Genomic DNA, 15,596 nt, shown 5'->3' with positions numbered 1-15,596 from the left:
GGGTGCTTTTTCCAAGAGCCGGTGCAGACTCAAAGGGCCGAATGGCCTCCTTCTGCACTGTAAATTCAATGATAATCTATGATTAATCTAGGACAAAGGTTCGGCACAACATCGTGGGCCGAAGGGCCTGTTCTGTGCTGTATTTTCTATGTTCTATGTTAATACTACAGCAGAATAAAGCAAAGTTTACATTGCTTTTAATTGTGGGATTGTGCAACACAGGTTCTTCAGTGCCTCAAGCATTTCAGAAAGAAAGTTTAGAAATGTTTAGAATCATTTAAAATAAATACAAAATCATACTTGCTGGATGTTTCCAAAGATTTAATGCTTTAAACATGGTCTCAAGAGAGCTGGAATCTGTTTAACAAATGTTACACAAAAACATTTTAAAACAGCGATGGCAGAAATCTGTTTGTTGCCTCGAAGTCCAGCATGAATACTCCTCATTTCATGGCAGCTTTGAGTCTCTCTCCTACATTCTCCCAGTTGATAACATTCCAGATAGCTTTTAGATAGTCACCCCGCACATTCTTGTACTGCAGGTAGTAGGCATGCTCCCACACATCAATTCCAAGTAGGGGAATTAGACCTGAAACATGGGACATGTTGACTTTAGTGAGTCTATTCAAGGAACGTTGCATTAACAATTGTACATGTTATCCATAAACACAAACATCATTAAGTATTTGCAAAAATATGAGTAATATGATTTGAATAGAATGAAAAATGAAATGAAAATCGCTTATTGTCACAAGTAGGCTTCAATGAAGTTACTGTGAAAAGCCCCTAGTCGCCACATTCCGGCGCCTGTTCAGGGAGGCTGGTACGGGAATTGAACCGTGCTGCTGGCCTGCTTTAAAAGACAGCGATTTAGCCCAGTGTGCTAAACCAGCCCCTAACTCCAATAGATAACTCCAATTGAGGAGGTACACTGCACCCAACAATTATCTTGTGCTGTAATTGTCCTTTTGGTGTACTGTATGTACTTTTATTTTCCACCATCAAAGATATGGAGCATCATAGAGTCAGAGAGGTTTACAGCATGGAAACAGGCCCTTCAGCCCAACTTGTCCATGACGCCCAGTTTTTACCACTAAGCTAGTCCCAATTGCCCTTATTTGGCCCATATCCCTCTATACTCATCTTACCCATATAACTGTCTAAATGCTTTTTAAAAGACAAAATTGTACCGTCTCTACTACTGCCTCTGGCAGCTCGTTCCAGACACTCACCACGCTGTGTGTGAACAAATTGCCCCTCTGGTCTCTTTTGTATCTCGTCCCTCTCACATAAACCTATGCCCTCTAGATTTAGACTCCTCTATCTTTGGGAAAAGATGTATACTATCTATACTATATCTATGCTCCTCATTATTTTATAGACTTCTATAAGATCACCCCAAGCCTCCTACGCTCCAGGGAAAAAGGTCACAGTCTATCCAGTAGAAGGAAAATAAAATTAAAACTAGGATAAGTTACCAGGAACCTCACGTAAGGAGGGCAAAAACATAACTGCACGCCATTAATGCTATCGTTTCAGAAGGACCACGGATTAATGTTATTCTTTGGTAATATAATTGAATACAAAATCCAATCTGAAACCTTTAAAGCGTTCTGATTCCTATTCATCTTGGGGAAGGGCAGGATTGAATTTGTAAAGATTCAGTTAAAATAAGAGCAGACAATCAAAAGGTCTGACCAAATTTAGAGACTGGTCTATTTGGAGATAATCAATATCTACCAGCAAAGTAAAATCAAAGCATATTCTAAATGTGACAGATCATTCCTATTTAGGCCATTAATTCACGAGAAGGGGAAAATAAAGCCATAGCTAACCTGTTGTTCCTTGCAGTGGATCCTGATTGGAAGCAGCAGCAAGCTGTAGCCTTCCTGAATTCTTGTTGTAACCCAGCCATCCCCATCCCGAGCCTTGAACACCAACTGAGGTTGCAGTCATCGTTTCCTTAAACTTTTCAAAGGAACCAAAGTGCTGCTTGATGGTTTCCATTAACGCTCCTGAATATAGCAAAACAAAACACACATTAGGAAGCATTCTTCAACTCCACCAATATTAAAATGCTTTCTCACTAAAGAGTCTTTAAACCATATCCCACCAATTAAAGCACATGAACATTTAAGGAGAGGTATTTTCCCAGAATTGTCGGACTCAGACTGAAAACCAGCACGTTTCTCTCCAGAAACACATCCAAATTTTCAGACCAGATTTTCTGGCACTTAGTGGAGAGAAAATCTGAGAGTGTGGTTTATGCCGTCAATCTGGTAGAGTTCGGCCTGATAGAGCTGGAAACTTTAAGTTTCCCCAACCCGTCCACAGACTACACCCACAAGCTTCGGGCAATCCCTCCCACCCCCAACCACAGAGGGCACCCTCCCCTGTCTCCTCTCCTCACCCCCATGCTGTCATCAGGGCTCTCCCCTCTCTCCCCTAATCACCAGGAGGGTGGTTACACCCCTGGCACTGCCTACTGCAGCGGCCACTTGGCACTACCAGGGGTATTGGCCATCCTTGGCCCTCAACCCCTGGGGTCTCCAGGCACCTCTGCAATCCTGGCATGGCTCATGCCACTGAGGAACGCAGACTCCACGATGGCCGGATGCTGCGGCTATTCTCAAACAGGAGATTTTGCCTTCGCAAATCCGGTTTTGGCCCTTTCGTGAGATTCAGCAACCATAGCGGGATTTGTGCCTGCGGCAAACGGAACCGCTAGATCTCTTCCAAAATGTTTCAGGCATTACAAAAGTTGGTTTAATAATTACATTTTGTTCCATTGCCTCACAGCAAGTTTTATTTTAATTTAAGAGTACCCAATTATTTTTTTCCAATTAAGGGGCAATTTAGTGTGGCCAAGCCACCTACCCTGTACATCTTTTGGGTTGTGGGAGCGAAACCCACACGGGGAGAACGTGCAAACCGCCTCACAGCAATTTACCTTGAGACGGCCTCATTATTGACATCAGCAAAAAAAAGAACACAGATTCCTGGGGGCACTGAAGCCTCACAGCGATAGGGACCAGAGTTCAATTCCGGCCTTGGGTCACTGTCTGTGTGGAGTCTGCATGTTCTCCCCGTGTCTGCGTGGGTTTCCTCCGGGTGCTCCAGTTTCCTCCCATAGTCCAAATATGTGCAGGTTAGGTGGATTGGCCATATCATAGAATCATAGAATCATAGAAGTTTACAGCATGGAAACAGGCCCTTCGGCCCAACCAGTCCATGCCGCCCAGTTTTTTTACCATTAAGCTAGTCCCAGTTGCCCGCACTTGGCCCATAACCCTCTATACCCATCTTACCCATGTAACCATCTAAATGCTTTTTGAAAGACACAATTGTACCCGCTTCTACTACTACCTCTGGCAGCCCATTCCAGACACTCACTACCCTCTGAGTGAAGATATCTTTTTATTAAACAGTTCACAAGACAGTTGTACCAGGCCAAACGGTACAAACATTAATTTTGCGTTGGAGAAACAGGGTACCCTCCCCTCAGTACCAACGTATGGGGAGGGGGTAGGATACTCTGATTATTAAAACAGTTCATAACACAGTTGTACAAAAAACAAATGGTGCAAGCACTAATCTTTGCGCTGAAGAGACCAGATACCCTCGCCTCTGTACCAACAGAACAACCCTCAATTTCCTTGATAATTAAAAAATTAGCCAACTCAGCCATGAATGACCCAACCTGTGCTGTTTTCTGTGGAAGAGATTAAAGACTCTTTGATAGAAGAAAGGCATCGAACCATAGAATTCCTACAATGCAGAAGGTAGCCATTCAGCCTATCGAGTCTGCCCCGACCCTCTGAAAGAGCACCCTACCTGGAACCACTCCCCCAACTAAACAGCACATCTTTGAACATTTAAGGGCAATTTATCATGGCCAATCCACCTGACCTGCACATCTTTGGACTGTGGGAGGAAACCAGAGCACCCGGAGGAAACCCATGCAGACACGGGAGAATGTGCAGACTCTACACAGTCACCCAAGGCCAGAATTGAACCCATATCCCTGGCGCTGTGAGGCAGCAGTTCCTCCTCATTTCCATCTAAAATGGGAGACCCTGGTTGTTAAACTGTTCCAGTCCGCAATTCCCCCACGAGAGGAAATACCCTCTCAGCATCTACCCTGTCAAGTCCCCTCATATGTTTCAATGAGCCTCAACAATCTGTGGGCATCCAGGTACTGGGCAAACCTGTTCTTCAGGCTGAAGTGCAGCAGAGTTTAACCTCAGCAACACTACCACTGAGATGAGCAAAGGTAGTTCTTGCTGCCATATCATACCTGTAGTGTCTGCATAATTTAATAATAATCTTTATTGTCACAAGTAGGCTTACATTAACACTGCAATGAAGTTACTGAGAAAAGCCCCTAGTCGCCACTGTGCTACCAATCTGCCCATATATTTATCATACATACATAATCCCAGAAAGCAACTGTATAATTCTATAGTGAAGAAATTGGCTAAAACCTGAAAACAGACAAGAGGATGGTAATACAAAATTGGGCAACACAGTAGCATAGTGGTTAGCACAATTGCTTCACAGCTCCAGGGTCCCAGGTTCGATTCCCGGCTGGGTCATTGTCTGTGCGGAGTCTGCACGTTCTCCCGTGTGTGCGTGGGTTTCCTCCGGGTGCTCCGGTTTCCTCCCACAGTCCAAAGATGTGCCGGTTAGGTGGATTAGCCATCCTAAATTGCCTTTACTGTCCAAAATTGCCCTTAGTGTTGGTGAGTGGGGTTACTGGGTTATGGGGACAGGGTGAAGGTGTGGGCTTGGATAGGGTGCTCTTTCCAAGAGCCGGTGCAGACTCGATGGGCCGAATGGCCTCCTTCTGCACTGTAAATTCTATGATCTATTCTATGAACCTAGACCTAGCATTAACTATGAGGAGAGGTTGGATAAACTCAGTTTGTTCTCACTGGAATGATGGAGGTTGAGGGGCGACCTGATAGAGGTCTACAAAATTATGAGGGGCGTAGACAGAGTGGATAGTCAGAAGCTTTTTCCCAGGTGGAAGAGCCAATTACTAGGGAGCATAAAGGTGCGAGGGGAAAAGTTTAGAGGAGATATGCGAGAGATGTTTTTTCACAGAGGGTAGTGGGTGCCTGGAACTCGCTGCCGGAGGAGGTGGTGGAAGCAGGGACGATAGTGACATTTAAGGGGCATTTTGACAAATACATGATTAGGATGGGAATAGAGGAACAAGGGTCCCTAATGTGTAGAAGGTTTTAGGTAAGACAGGCAGCATGGTCGGCGCAGGCTTGGAGGGCCGAAGGGTGTGTTCCTGTGCTGTAGTGGTCTATGTTTGTTGTTCTTGTTCATTGCGGATTACATTAGTGCTGCCTTATCATTTAACTGAATGTAGCCAATGCCACTGCACATTAACAGGGCACAAAATACTGTGAGCGTACGTCAGCATCTGAAAGGGAAGGTGCATTGGGGCTGTGAGAAATGCAGGGAGTTTTAAAAAATAAATATTTTGGCTTCTACCTCAATTAAAAGTTGTTGGATTTGCACTTAAAGGATTCCACATCACCTGCTGAGCAGTCCTGGTACTTCGCCCAATTAAGCATCTCAAAATGACTGCCAGCATGTTTTCTGCCCTTTAGCCCAGTTTGGCGGACATTTTTTTAAATAAAAGGTGGGGCTGCTGTCCATGGACCTACCCAGTCTATGGAGTAATATCGAATTACCTCTGACTGAACTCCTTAAGCTCAGCCTATCTCGCTCGTATATTGGACCACTTGATCCAAAGTACATTTAAGATCATTTAGTCTGAAGAAAGTTGGGAGATTTTTGTCTCAGATGCCCATGACTATGTGATCGCAGATTAACATGTCCTTCTGCGGCTTCCGGGTGCGGCGATGACCAGCTGAGTCGCACGTTTCGGCAGCTCCCTGTGAAACGGACTTTTGGGCTCTTGATAGGAGCCCCAACGGCAATTTTAACGGCTGAAAACACCGTGTGGTAAACCAGAAGGGTGTTCCCCCTGGACACGGATGGAAAAAGGAGAGGAAAGTGGCCGGATTGCAGCGGATCCTTTGGAACAACGGCAAGGAAGGCAAGCAGAAACCAAGATGGCGTCGGAAGGTGGCAGTTTCATATGTGGCCCTGAACAACAAGAGTTTTTGAAACGCTGCGTGGAGGAGATAAAAAAGGTTGGCCCCGATATTACAGGCGATTGAAGGGCTGAAAGAGGAACAAAAGACCCAGGAGCAGGAGCTTCGGGTCGTGAAGGCGAAAGCAGCAGAGAATGAAAACGACATACAGGGCCTGGTGGTGAAGTCGGAGATACAGGAGGCACACCAGAAACGATCTGTGGAGAGGTTGGAGGCACTGGAAAATAACGCAAGGAGGAACAACTTGAGGATTCTTGGCCTTCCTGAAGGTGTGGAGGGGGCGGACGTCGGGGCATATGTGAGCACGATGCTGCACTCGTTAATGGGAGTGGAGGCCCCGACGGGTCCGTTGGAGGTGGAGGGAGCATACCGAGTTATGGTGCGAGGATCGAGAGCAGGAGAAGCTCCCAGAGCCATAGTGGTGAGATTTCTCCGTTTTAAGGATAGAGAAATGGTCCTTAGATGGGCGAAGAAAACTCGGTGTAGTAAATGGGAGAACGCGGTGATCCGCGTCTATCAAGATTGGAGTGCGGAGGTGGCGAGAAGGAGGGCGAGCTTTAATCGGGCCAAAGCGGTACTTCACAAAAAAAAGATAAAGTTTGGAATGCTGCAACCGGCAAGACTGTGGGTCACATATCAAGGGAGGCACCACTACTTTGAGACGGCGGATGAAGCGTGGACTTTTATTGTAGAAGAAAAATTGGAATGATTGGACTACGAAAATGAACGTTTGGACAAAGTGGCGGGACGAGTGGGGGGGGGGGCGAAGAGGGATTGTATGATTAATCCTGCGGTATGGTAATTTTTCTTTCTCCCACAGGTGGTGATGGGGGGAGGTGGGGAGGGAGAGGAGATGGGGCGTTGGCCATGGGAGGCGGGGCCGAGGGAGAGGCGCGGGCTTGGTTCCCGCGCTATGATAATTATGGCGGGAATAGAGAAGCAGGAAGGAGGGGGCGCCGCATGGGGCGAGCCGTGATCACGGGGGGAAGCCAAGGTCAGCCAGAGTTTGCTGACTTCTGGGAGCAACATGGGGGGAGTAATTACGCTAGCGGGGGGTCTAGCAGGGGGGGGGGGGGGGGAGGGGGGAATTACTGGGTTGCTGCTGCTGGGGAAAGGGGGGAGTGGGTGCGGGAAAGGATGGGCGGGGGGGCACCGTCTGGGAGAAATACAGCCGCGTGGGAACTGGGCGAGAAGCTGGAAAAAGATGATGGCTAACCGGCAGGGGGGGGGGGTGGGAAGCCCCCCAACTCGGCTGATCACATGGAACGTGAGGGGGCTTAACGGGCCGATAAAGAGGGCACGAGTACTCGCACACCTTAAGAAACTTAAAGCAGATGTGGTCATGTTACAGGAAACGCACCTGAAACTGATAGATCAGGTTAGGTTGCGCAAAGGATGGGTAGGGCAGGTGTTCCATTCGGGGCTGGATGCGAAAAACAGGGGGGTGGCTATATTAGTGGGGAAGCGGGTAATGTTCGAGGCAAAGACTATAGTGGCGGATAACGGGGGCAGATACGTGATGGTGAGTGGCAAATTACAGGGAGAGATGGTGGTGTTGGTAAACGTGTATGCCCCGAATTGGGACGATGCCAATTTTATGAGGCGAATGCTAGGACGCATCCCAGACCTAGAGACCGGAAAGCTGATAATGGGGGGAGACTTTAACACGGTGTTGGAACCAAGGCTGGATAGGTCGAAGTCCAGGACTGGTAGGAGGCCGGCAGCAGCCAAGGTGCTTAAGGATTTTATGGAGCAGATGGGAGGGGTGGACCCGTGGAGATTCAGTAGACCTAGGAGTAAGGAGTTCTCGTTTTTCTCCTATGTCCATAAAGTCTATTCACGCATCGACTTTTTTGTGTTGGGTAGGGCATTGATCCCGAGGGTGAGGGCAACGGAATATACGGCTATAGCCATTTCGGATCATGCCCCACACTGGGTAGACTTGGAGATAGGGGAGGAAACAAGAGGGCGTCCACCCTGGAGAATGGACATGGGACTAATGGCGGATGAGGGGGTGTGCTTAAGGGTGAGGGGATGCATTGAAAAGTACTTGGAACTCAATGACAATGGGGAGGTTCAGGTGGGAGTGGTCTGGGAGGCGTTGAAGGCGGTGGTTAGGGGGGAGCTGATATCAATAAGGACACATAAAGGGAAGCAGGAGAGTAAGGAACGGGAGCGGTTGTTGCAAGAACTTTTGAGGGTGGACAGACAGTATGCGGAAGCACCGGAGGAGGGACTGTATAGGGAAAGGCAAAGGCTGCATGTGGAATTTGACTTGCTGACCACAGGCACTGCAGAGGCACAATGGAGGAAGGCGCAGGGTGTACAGTATGAATATGGAGAGAAGGCGAGCAGATTGCTGGCACACCAATTGAGGAAAAGGGGAGCAGCGAGGGAAATAGGGGGGGTGAGAGACGAAGATGGAGAGACGGAGCGGGGAGCGGAGAGAGTGAATGAAGTGTTTAAGACATTTTATAAAAAATTGTATGAAGCTCAACCCCCGGATGGGAGGGAGAGAATGATGGAGTTTTTGGATCGGCTGGAAATTCCCAAGGTGGAAGAGCAGGAAAGGATGGGATTGGGAGCACAGATCACGGTAGAAGAAGTGGTGAAAGGAATTAGGAACATGCAGACGGGAAAGGCCCCGGGACCGGACGGATTGCCAGTTGAATTTTACAGAAAATATTTGGACTTGCTCGCCCCGCTACTGACGAGGACCTTCAACGAGGCAAAGGAAAGGGGACAACTGCCCCCGACTATGTCAGAAGCAACAATATCGCTTCTTTTAAAGAAGGAAAAGGATCCGCTACAATGCGGGTCCTACAGACCAATCTCCCTCCTCAATGTAGATGCCAAGGTCTTGGCCAAGGTAATGGCAATGAGAATAGAGGAATGTGTCCTGGGGGTGGTTCATGAGGACCAAACTGGGTTTGTGAAGGGGAGACAGCTGAACACGAACATACGGAGGTTGTTAGGGGTAATGATGATGGCCCCACCAGAGGGTGAAACGGAGATAGTAGTGGCGATGGATGCCGAGAAAGCATTTGATAGAGTGGAGTGGGATTATCTGTGGGAGGTGTTGAGGAGATTTGGGTTCGGAGAGGGGTATGTTAGATGGGTGCAGCTGTTGTATAGGGCCCCAGTGGCGAGTGAATGGACGGGGATCGGCATATTTTCGGCTCCATAGAGGGACAAGGCAGGGATGTCCTCTGTCCCCATTACTGTTTGCACTGGCGATTGAGCCCCTGGCGATAGCGCTGAGAGGTTCCAAGGGATGGAGGGGAATACTTAGGGGAGGAGAAGGACACCGGGTATCTTTATATGCGGATGATCTGCTACTATATGTGGCGGATCCAGCGGAGGGGATGCCAGAAATAATGCGGATACTTGGGGAGTTTGGGAATTTTTCAGGGTATAAATTGAACATGGGAAAGAGTGAGCTGTTTGTGGTGCATCCAGGGGAGCAGAGTAGAGAAATAGAAGACCTACTGTTGAGGAAGGTAACAAGAGACTTTCGTTACCTGGGGATCCAGATAGCTAAGAATTGGGGCACATTGCACAGGCTAAATTTGACGCGGTTGGTGGAACAGATGGAGGAAGATTTCAAGAGATGGGATATGGTAGCATTGTCAATGGCAGGGAGGGTGCAGGCGGTTAAGATGGTGGTCCTCCCGAGATTCCTCTTTGTGTTTCAGTGTCTCCCGGTGGTGATCACGAAGGCTTTTTTCAAAAGGATAGAAAAGAGTATCATGGGTTTTGTTTGGGCCGGGAAGACTCCGAGAGTGAGGAAGGGATTCTTACAGCATAGTAGGGATAGGGGGGGGCTGGCACTACCGAGCCTAAGTGAGTATTATTGGGCCGCTAATATTTCAATGGTGAGTAAGTGGATGGGAGAGGAGGAAGGAGCGGCGTGGAAGAGATTAGAGAGGGCGTCCTGTAGGGGGACCAGCCTGCAGGCTATGGTGACAGCCCCATTGCCGTTCTCACCAAGGAACTATACCACGAGTCCGGTGGTGGTAGCTACACTGAAGATTTGGGGACAGTGGAGACGACATAGGGGAAAGACCGGAGCACTGGGGGGGTCCCCGATAAGAAACAACCATAGGTTTGCCCCGGGGGGAATGGATGGGGGATATGGAATGTGGCAAAGAGCAGGTATAACGCAACTGAAAGATCTATTTGTGGATGGGAAGTTTGCGAGTCTGGGAGCGCTGACCGAGAAATATGGGTTGCCCCAAGGGAATGCATTCAGGTACATGCAATTGAGGGCTTTTGCGAGGCAACAGGTGAGGGAATTCCCGCAGCTCCCGACACAAGAGGTGCAGGACAGAGTCATCTCAAAGAAATGGGTGGGGGATGGTAAGGTGTCGGATATATATAGGGAAATGAGAGACGAAGGGGAGACTATGATGGACGAACTAAAAGGGAAATGGGAAGAAGAGCTAGGGGAGGAGATTGAGGAGGGGATGTGGGCAGATGCCCTAAACAGGGTAAACTCGTCGTCCTCGTGCGCCAGGCTAAGCCTGATTCAGTTTAAGGTATTACACAGGGCACATATGACTGGAACACGGCTCAGTAAATTTTTTGGGGTGGAGGATAGGTGTGCGAGGTGCTCGAGAAGCCCAGCGAATCATACCCATATGTTTTGGTCATGCCCGGCACTACAGGGGTTTTGGATGGGGGTGACAAAGGTGCTTTCGAAAGTAGTAGGAGTCCGGGTCGAACCAAGCTGGGGGTTGGCTATATTTGGGGTTGCACAAGAGCCGGGAGTGCAGGAGGCGAAAGAGGCCGATGTTTTGGCCTTTGCGTCCCTAGTAGCCCGGCGCAGAATATTGCTAATGTGGAAAGAAGCCAAGCCCCCGGGGGTGGAGACCTGGATAAATGATATGGCGGGGTTCATAAAGTTAGAGCGGATTAAGTTCGTCCTAAGGGGGTCGGCTCAAGGGTTTACTAGGCGGTGGCAACCGTTCGTCGAATATCTTGCGGAAAGATAGATAGGGGAGAACAAAGAAGGCAGCAGCAGCGGCCCAGGACTTTGGGGGGGGGGGGGGGGGGGGGGGGGGGGAGGGATGGGGGGGGGGGGATGGGGGGGGGGGGGGGGGAGGGTGGCCTGAGACAAGGCAGTTGCCAATTAGGGCTAGTTTTTATTTTTATTTTTTTGTTATTTAATATTTATTTATTTGTTGTTGTTTTTGTTTAAATTTAAAAAAGGTCATTATTATCTGTATTGTTACAATGTTGTGTAAAGGATGCACAATGTACTGTGTTGGTTGACCAAAAATTTTCAATAAAATATTATTTAAAAAAAAAAACATGTCCTTCTGCAAGAACTAGCCAGACAACATTGAGAAAGCTCTCAAAGTCTGCGGTGGACTCCTTCACTTAGGAAAATGTTGTCTGCCAATGGACCTACATCATAAAGAAACAAACTGACTCGATGCTTCTGTTCTTTAATGTGAAGGCCCAATCCCTACTCAATATCGTAGGAAAAGGTATTTCCATAATTCCCACTTTTTCCGGTCTTGAGAAAGTCATATGGGCAGCATAGGGCCAGGGATAGCTTACTGGTTATGGTCATTGTTACCTCTATCCACTCTTCCTTACTTCAAGTCTTAAGGGCAAGCTGCTATCAAGCTGTTTATTTTATTTTTTAAAAATATTTTTATTAAGGTTTTGCTGAATTTTTCATAATAAAACAGTAGTAACAATAATAACAAAACAAACTAGGGTGAACATTAACATAGTGCAAAAAGATAATATACAATAACAATTAAATAAACATTACGCCACGCGACTCAGTCTTCCCACACCATCCCAATGAAGCACTCACAACCCCCCCCCTCCTACAGATTGCTGCTGCTGACATTTTCATTTTCCCCGAGAAAGTCGAACGGCTGCCACCTCCGAGAGAACCCTAGCGTAGACCCTCTTAAGGCAAACTTTATTTTCTCGCGGCTGAGAAACCCAGCCATGTCGTTAACCCAAGTCTCTATACTCGGGGGCTTCGAGTTGCTCCACATTAATAAAATCCGTCTCCGGCCTACTAGGCCAAGACGTCGGCCTCTTTCGCCCCCTGAACTCCCGGGTCTTCAGACACTACAAACATCGCTATCTCTGGACTCGGCACCACATGTGTGTTAAGCACCTTGGACATTGCCCTCGCGAACCCTCGCCAGAACGCTCTAAGCTCCGGGCATGCCCAAAAACATGTGGACATGGTTTGCAGGGCTGCCCTTGCACCTCATACAACTGTCTTCTACCCCAAAAAACTTGCTCATTCTCGCTGCCGTCATGTGTGCCCCGTGGACCACCTTAAATTGAATTAGACTGAGCCTGGCACATGATGAGGAGGAATTAACCCTGCCCAGGACCTCTGCCCACAGACCTGTTTCCAACTCCTCACCTAGCTCCTCCTCCCACTTGCCCTTGAGCTCCTCCACCGGGGTTTCCTCCGCCTCCTGTAGTTCCTGGTAGATATCCGACACCTTCCCCTCCCCCACCCAGGTGCCGGAGACCACCCTGTCCTGTATCCTCAGTGGCGGCACGCGTCGGAAAGGCCACTACCTGTTTTTTCAGGAAGGCTCGTACTTGCAGATATTTAAAGGTATTTCCTGGCGGCAGATTAAATTTGTCCTCTCGCGCTTCAAACTGGGAAAGCTTCAGTCTATGAACAGATCTCCCATCCTTCTGATGCCTGCCGTCTGCCAGCTCTGGAACCCACCATCCATCCCATTCGGGACAAACCTGTGGTTGTTACCTATCGGGGTCCAGACCGATGCTCCCTCCACCTTCTTGTACCTCCTCCACTGTCCCCAGATCCTCAGTGTCGCCACCACCACCGGACTTGTGGAGTAACGGGTCGGCGAGAACAGCAAAGCAGCCGTTATCAAAGCTCCCAGACTAGTCCTTTTACTTGACGCCGCCTCCAGCTGCTCCCAAGCCGCCCGCCCCCCCACCCCCCCCCTCCCCATCGCCCACTTCCTAATCATAGCTATATTGGCCGCCCAGTAGTAGTTGCGAAAGTTCGGCAGTGCCAACCAATCCCCCCCCCCCCCCCCCCCCCCCCCCCCCCCCGACTGAGCTCCAACAGCGATCTCCTTATTCGTGGGGTCTTATTCGCCCACACAAAGCCCGTAATGATCCTACTCACCCGCTTAAAAAAGGCCTTAGGGATGAAGATGGGGAGGCACTGAAAGACAAACAAAAATCTGGGGAGGACAGTCATTTTCACGGTCTGCACCCTCCCTGCCAGTGACAGCGGGAGCATGTCCCACCTTTTAAAGTCCCCTTCCATTTGCTTCACCAACCGGGTCAGGTTGAGCCTGTGCAGGGCATCCCATTTCCTGGCCACCTGTATACCCAGGTAACAAAAACTTTTCTCTACCATCCTGAGCGGCAGCTCTTTCAGCCTCTTCTCCTGCCCGTTGGCCTGGATCACAAACACCTCGCTCTTTCCCGTGTTCAGTTTGTACCCTGAAAAACTACCAATATCCCTCTGGATCCGCAGAACCTCCCCCATCCCCTCCACAGGGTCCGAAATGTACAGGAGCACATCATCCGCGTATAGCGAGACCCGATGTCCCCGCCAGTTCCTTGAGGCTCGCAGTGCCATAGCTAGTGGTTCTATAGCTAAGGCAAATAGTAACGGGGAGAGGGGACACTCCTGCCTCGTTTCCCGGTGAAGCTCGAAGTACCCCGATTTCAGCCGGTTTGTACATACACTTGCTACAGGCGCCTGGTACAGCAATTTCACCCAGACAATAAAGCCCTCACCAAACCTGAACCTCCCCAGCGTTTCCCACAGGTACTCCCATTCCACCCGGTCAAAGGCTTTCCCTGCGACCATCGCTGTTACCATCTCCGCCTCCCCTCCCTCTGAGGGCATCATGATAATATTCAAAAGTCTCCGGAGATTGGTATTGAGTTGTCTGCCTTTAACAAACCCAGTCTGGTCTTCCTCTATCACCCCTGGGACGCAATCCTCAATTCTTGTGGCCAGAATCTAGCAATCTGGCATCCCGTTTAAAAGCGAAATCGGCCTGTATGACCCGCAATGTTCCGGGTCCTTCCCTCGTTTAAGAATGAGTGAGATCAAGGCCTGTGACATTGTTGGGGGAGGGTTCCTTTCTCTCTAGCCTCTTTGAAGGTCCTCATCAGGAGTGGGCTCAATATTTCCGAAAATGTCTCACAGAATTCTACCTGGTAACCGTCCAGCCCCGGGGCGTTACCCAATTGCATGTCCTCTATACCCTTGACAATCTCCTCCAATTCAATCGGGGCCCCCAGCCCCTCCACCAGGTCCTCTTCCACCTTTGGAAACCTCAGCTGGTCCAAAAATTGCCTCATCCCTTCCACTCCCGTCGGGGGCTCCGACTCGTATAGTTTACCATAGAACTCCTTAAAGACTCCGTTCACCCCCCCCTGGATCCAAGACCGTGTTACCCTCCTTATTCTTTACTCCCCCGATTTCCCTGGCCCCCTCCCTCTTTCGCAGTTGGTGTGCCAGCATTCTACTCGCTTTCTCCCCGTACTTGTAGACTGGCCCCCTTGCCTTCCTCAGCTGTGCTACCGCTTTCCCTGTGGTCAGCAGTTCAAACTCTGCCTGCAGACTCTGCCACTCCCTCAGTAGCCCCGCCTCGGGGCCTCCACGTATCTCCTGTCCACTCGGAGTATCTCCTCCACCAGTCTCTCCCTCTCCGCTCTTTCTCTCTTTTCCCTATGGAATCGAATTGAGATGAGCTCCCCTCTGACAACTGCCTTCAGAGCCTCCCAGACCGTTGCCGCTACTACCTCACCCGTATCGTTTGTTTCCAGGTAATCCTGGATGTTCCTGCTAATCCACCCGCAAACCTCTTTGTCCGCCAGCAGCCCCACATCCAGTCTCCAGAGTGGGCGCTGCCCTCTCTCCTCACTAAGCCGCAGGTCCACCCAATGAGGGGCATGGTCCGAGACTGTGATTGCTGAGTATTCTGTCCCCACCTTTGGGATTAACGCCCTGACTGTGTTAAAGTCTCCCCCATGATCAGGTTGTGTGACTCGAAGTCCGGGATTTTGCCTAGCATGCGCCTCATAAATTCCACATCATCCCAATTCGGAGCGTAGACGTTCACAAACACCACCCAGACCCCCTCCCACTTTCCACTCACCATTATATACCTGCCCCCCTTATCTGCCACAATTCTCCCAGCCTCGAATGCCACACCCTTACTGATCAGAATTGGTCTTCGAATCCAGCTCTGAATGGAACACCTGGCCTATCCATCCCTTTCTCAATCTCGTGTGATCTGCGAGCTTTAAATCTGTCTCCTGAAGCATTGCTACGTCTGCCTTTAATCCCTTTAGATGCGTGAACACGTGCGCTCTTTTGACCGGCCCATTGAAACCCCTCACGTTCCACTAACCGCCCCCCACCGACTGTCCATCGGCCTTTTTTGGCCAACCTCGAACTTTCGCTTTGCTTCC

The 15,596-nt window shown here is 49.4% G+C and overlaps 1 protein-coding gene across 2 annotated transcripts in view; it reads right to left on the bottom strand.

The window, feature by feature from the left end:
* Positions 1-304: 304 nt before the first annotated feature.
* The window catches only part of sod2 (superoxide dismutase 2, mitochondrial), a 36,469-nt gene continuing 21,177 nt past the window's right edge, over positions 305-15,596 (bottom strand). For both annotated transcript variants that reach the window (XM_072502624.1, XM_072502618.1), the window contains 2 exons: positions 1,836-2,015; positions 305-589 (listed from right to left, as the gene is read on the bottom strand). In XM_072502624.1, coding sequence (XP_072358725.1) covers positions 444-589; positions 1,836-2,015 — 326 coding nt within the window. In that variant the 3' untranslated portion in view covers positions 305-443. The remainder of the gene's footprint in view (positions 590-1,835; positions 2,016-15,596) is intronic.

Source organism: Scyliorhinus torazame, chromosome 1 (genome assembly GCF_047496885.1).
Source record: "Scyliorhinus torazame isolate Kashiwa2021f chromosome 1, sScyTor2.1, whole genome shotgun sequence".
NCBI classification, from domain to species: Eukaryota; Metazoa; Chordata; class Chondrichthyes; order Carcharhiniformes; family Scyliorhinidae; genus Scyliorhinus; species Scyliorhinus torazame.
Note: the sequence above shows the minus strand (reverse complement) of the source record. Positions and strands in the feature narration are given on the sequence as shown.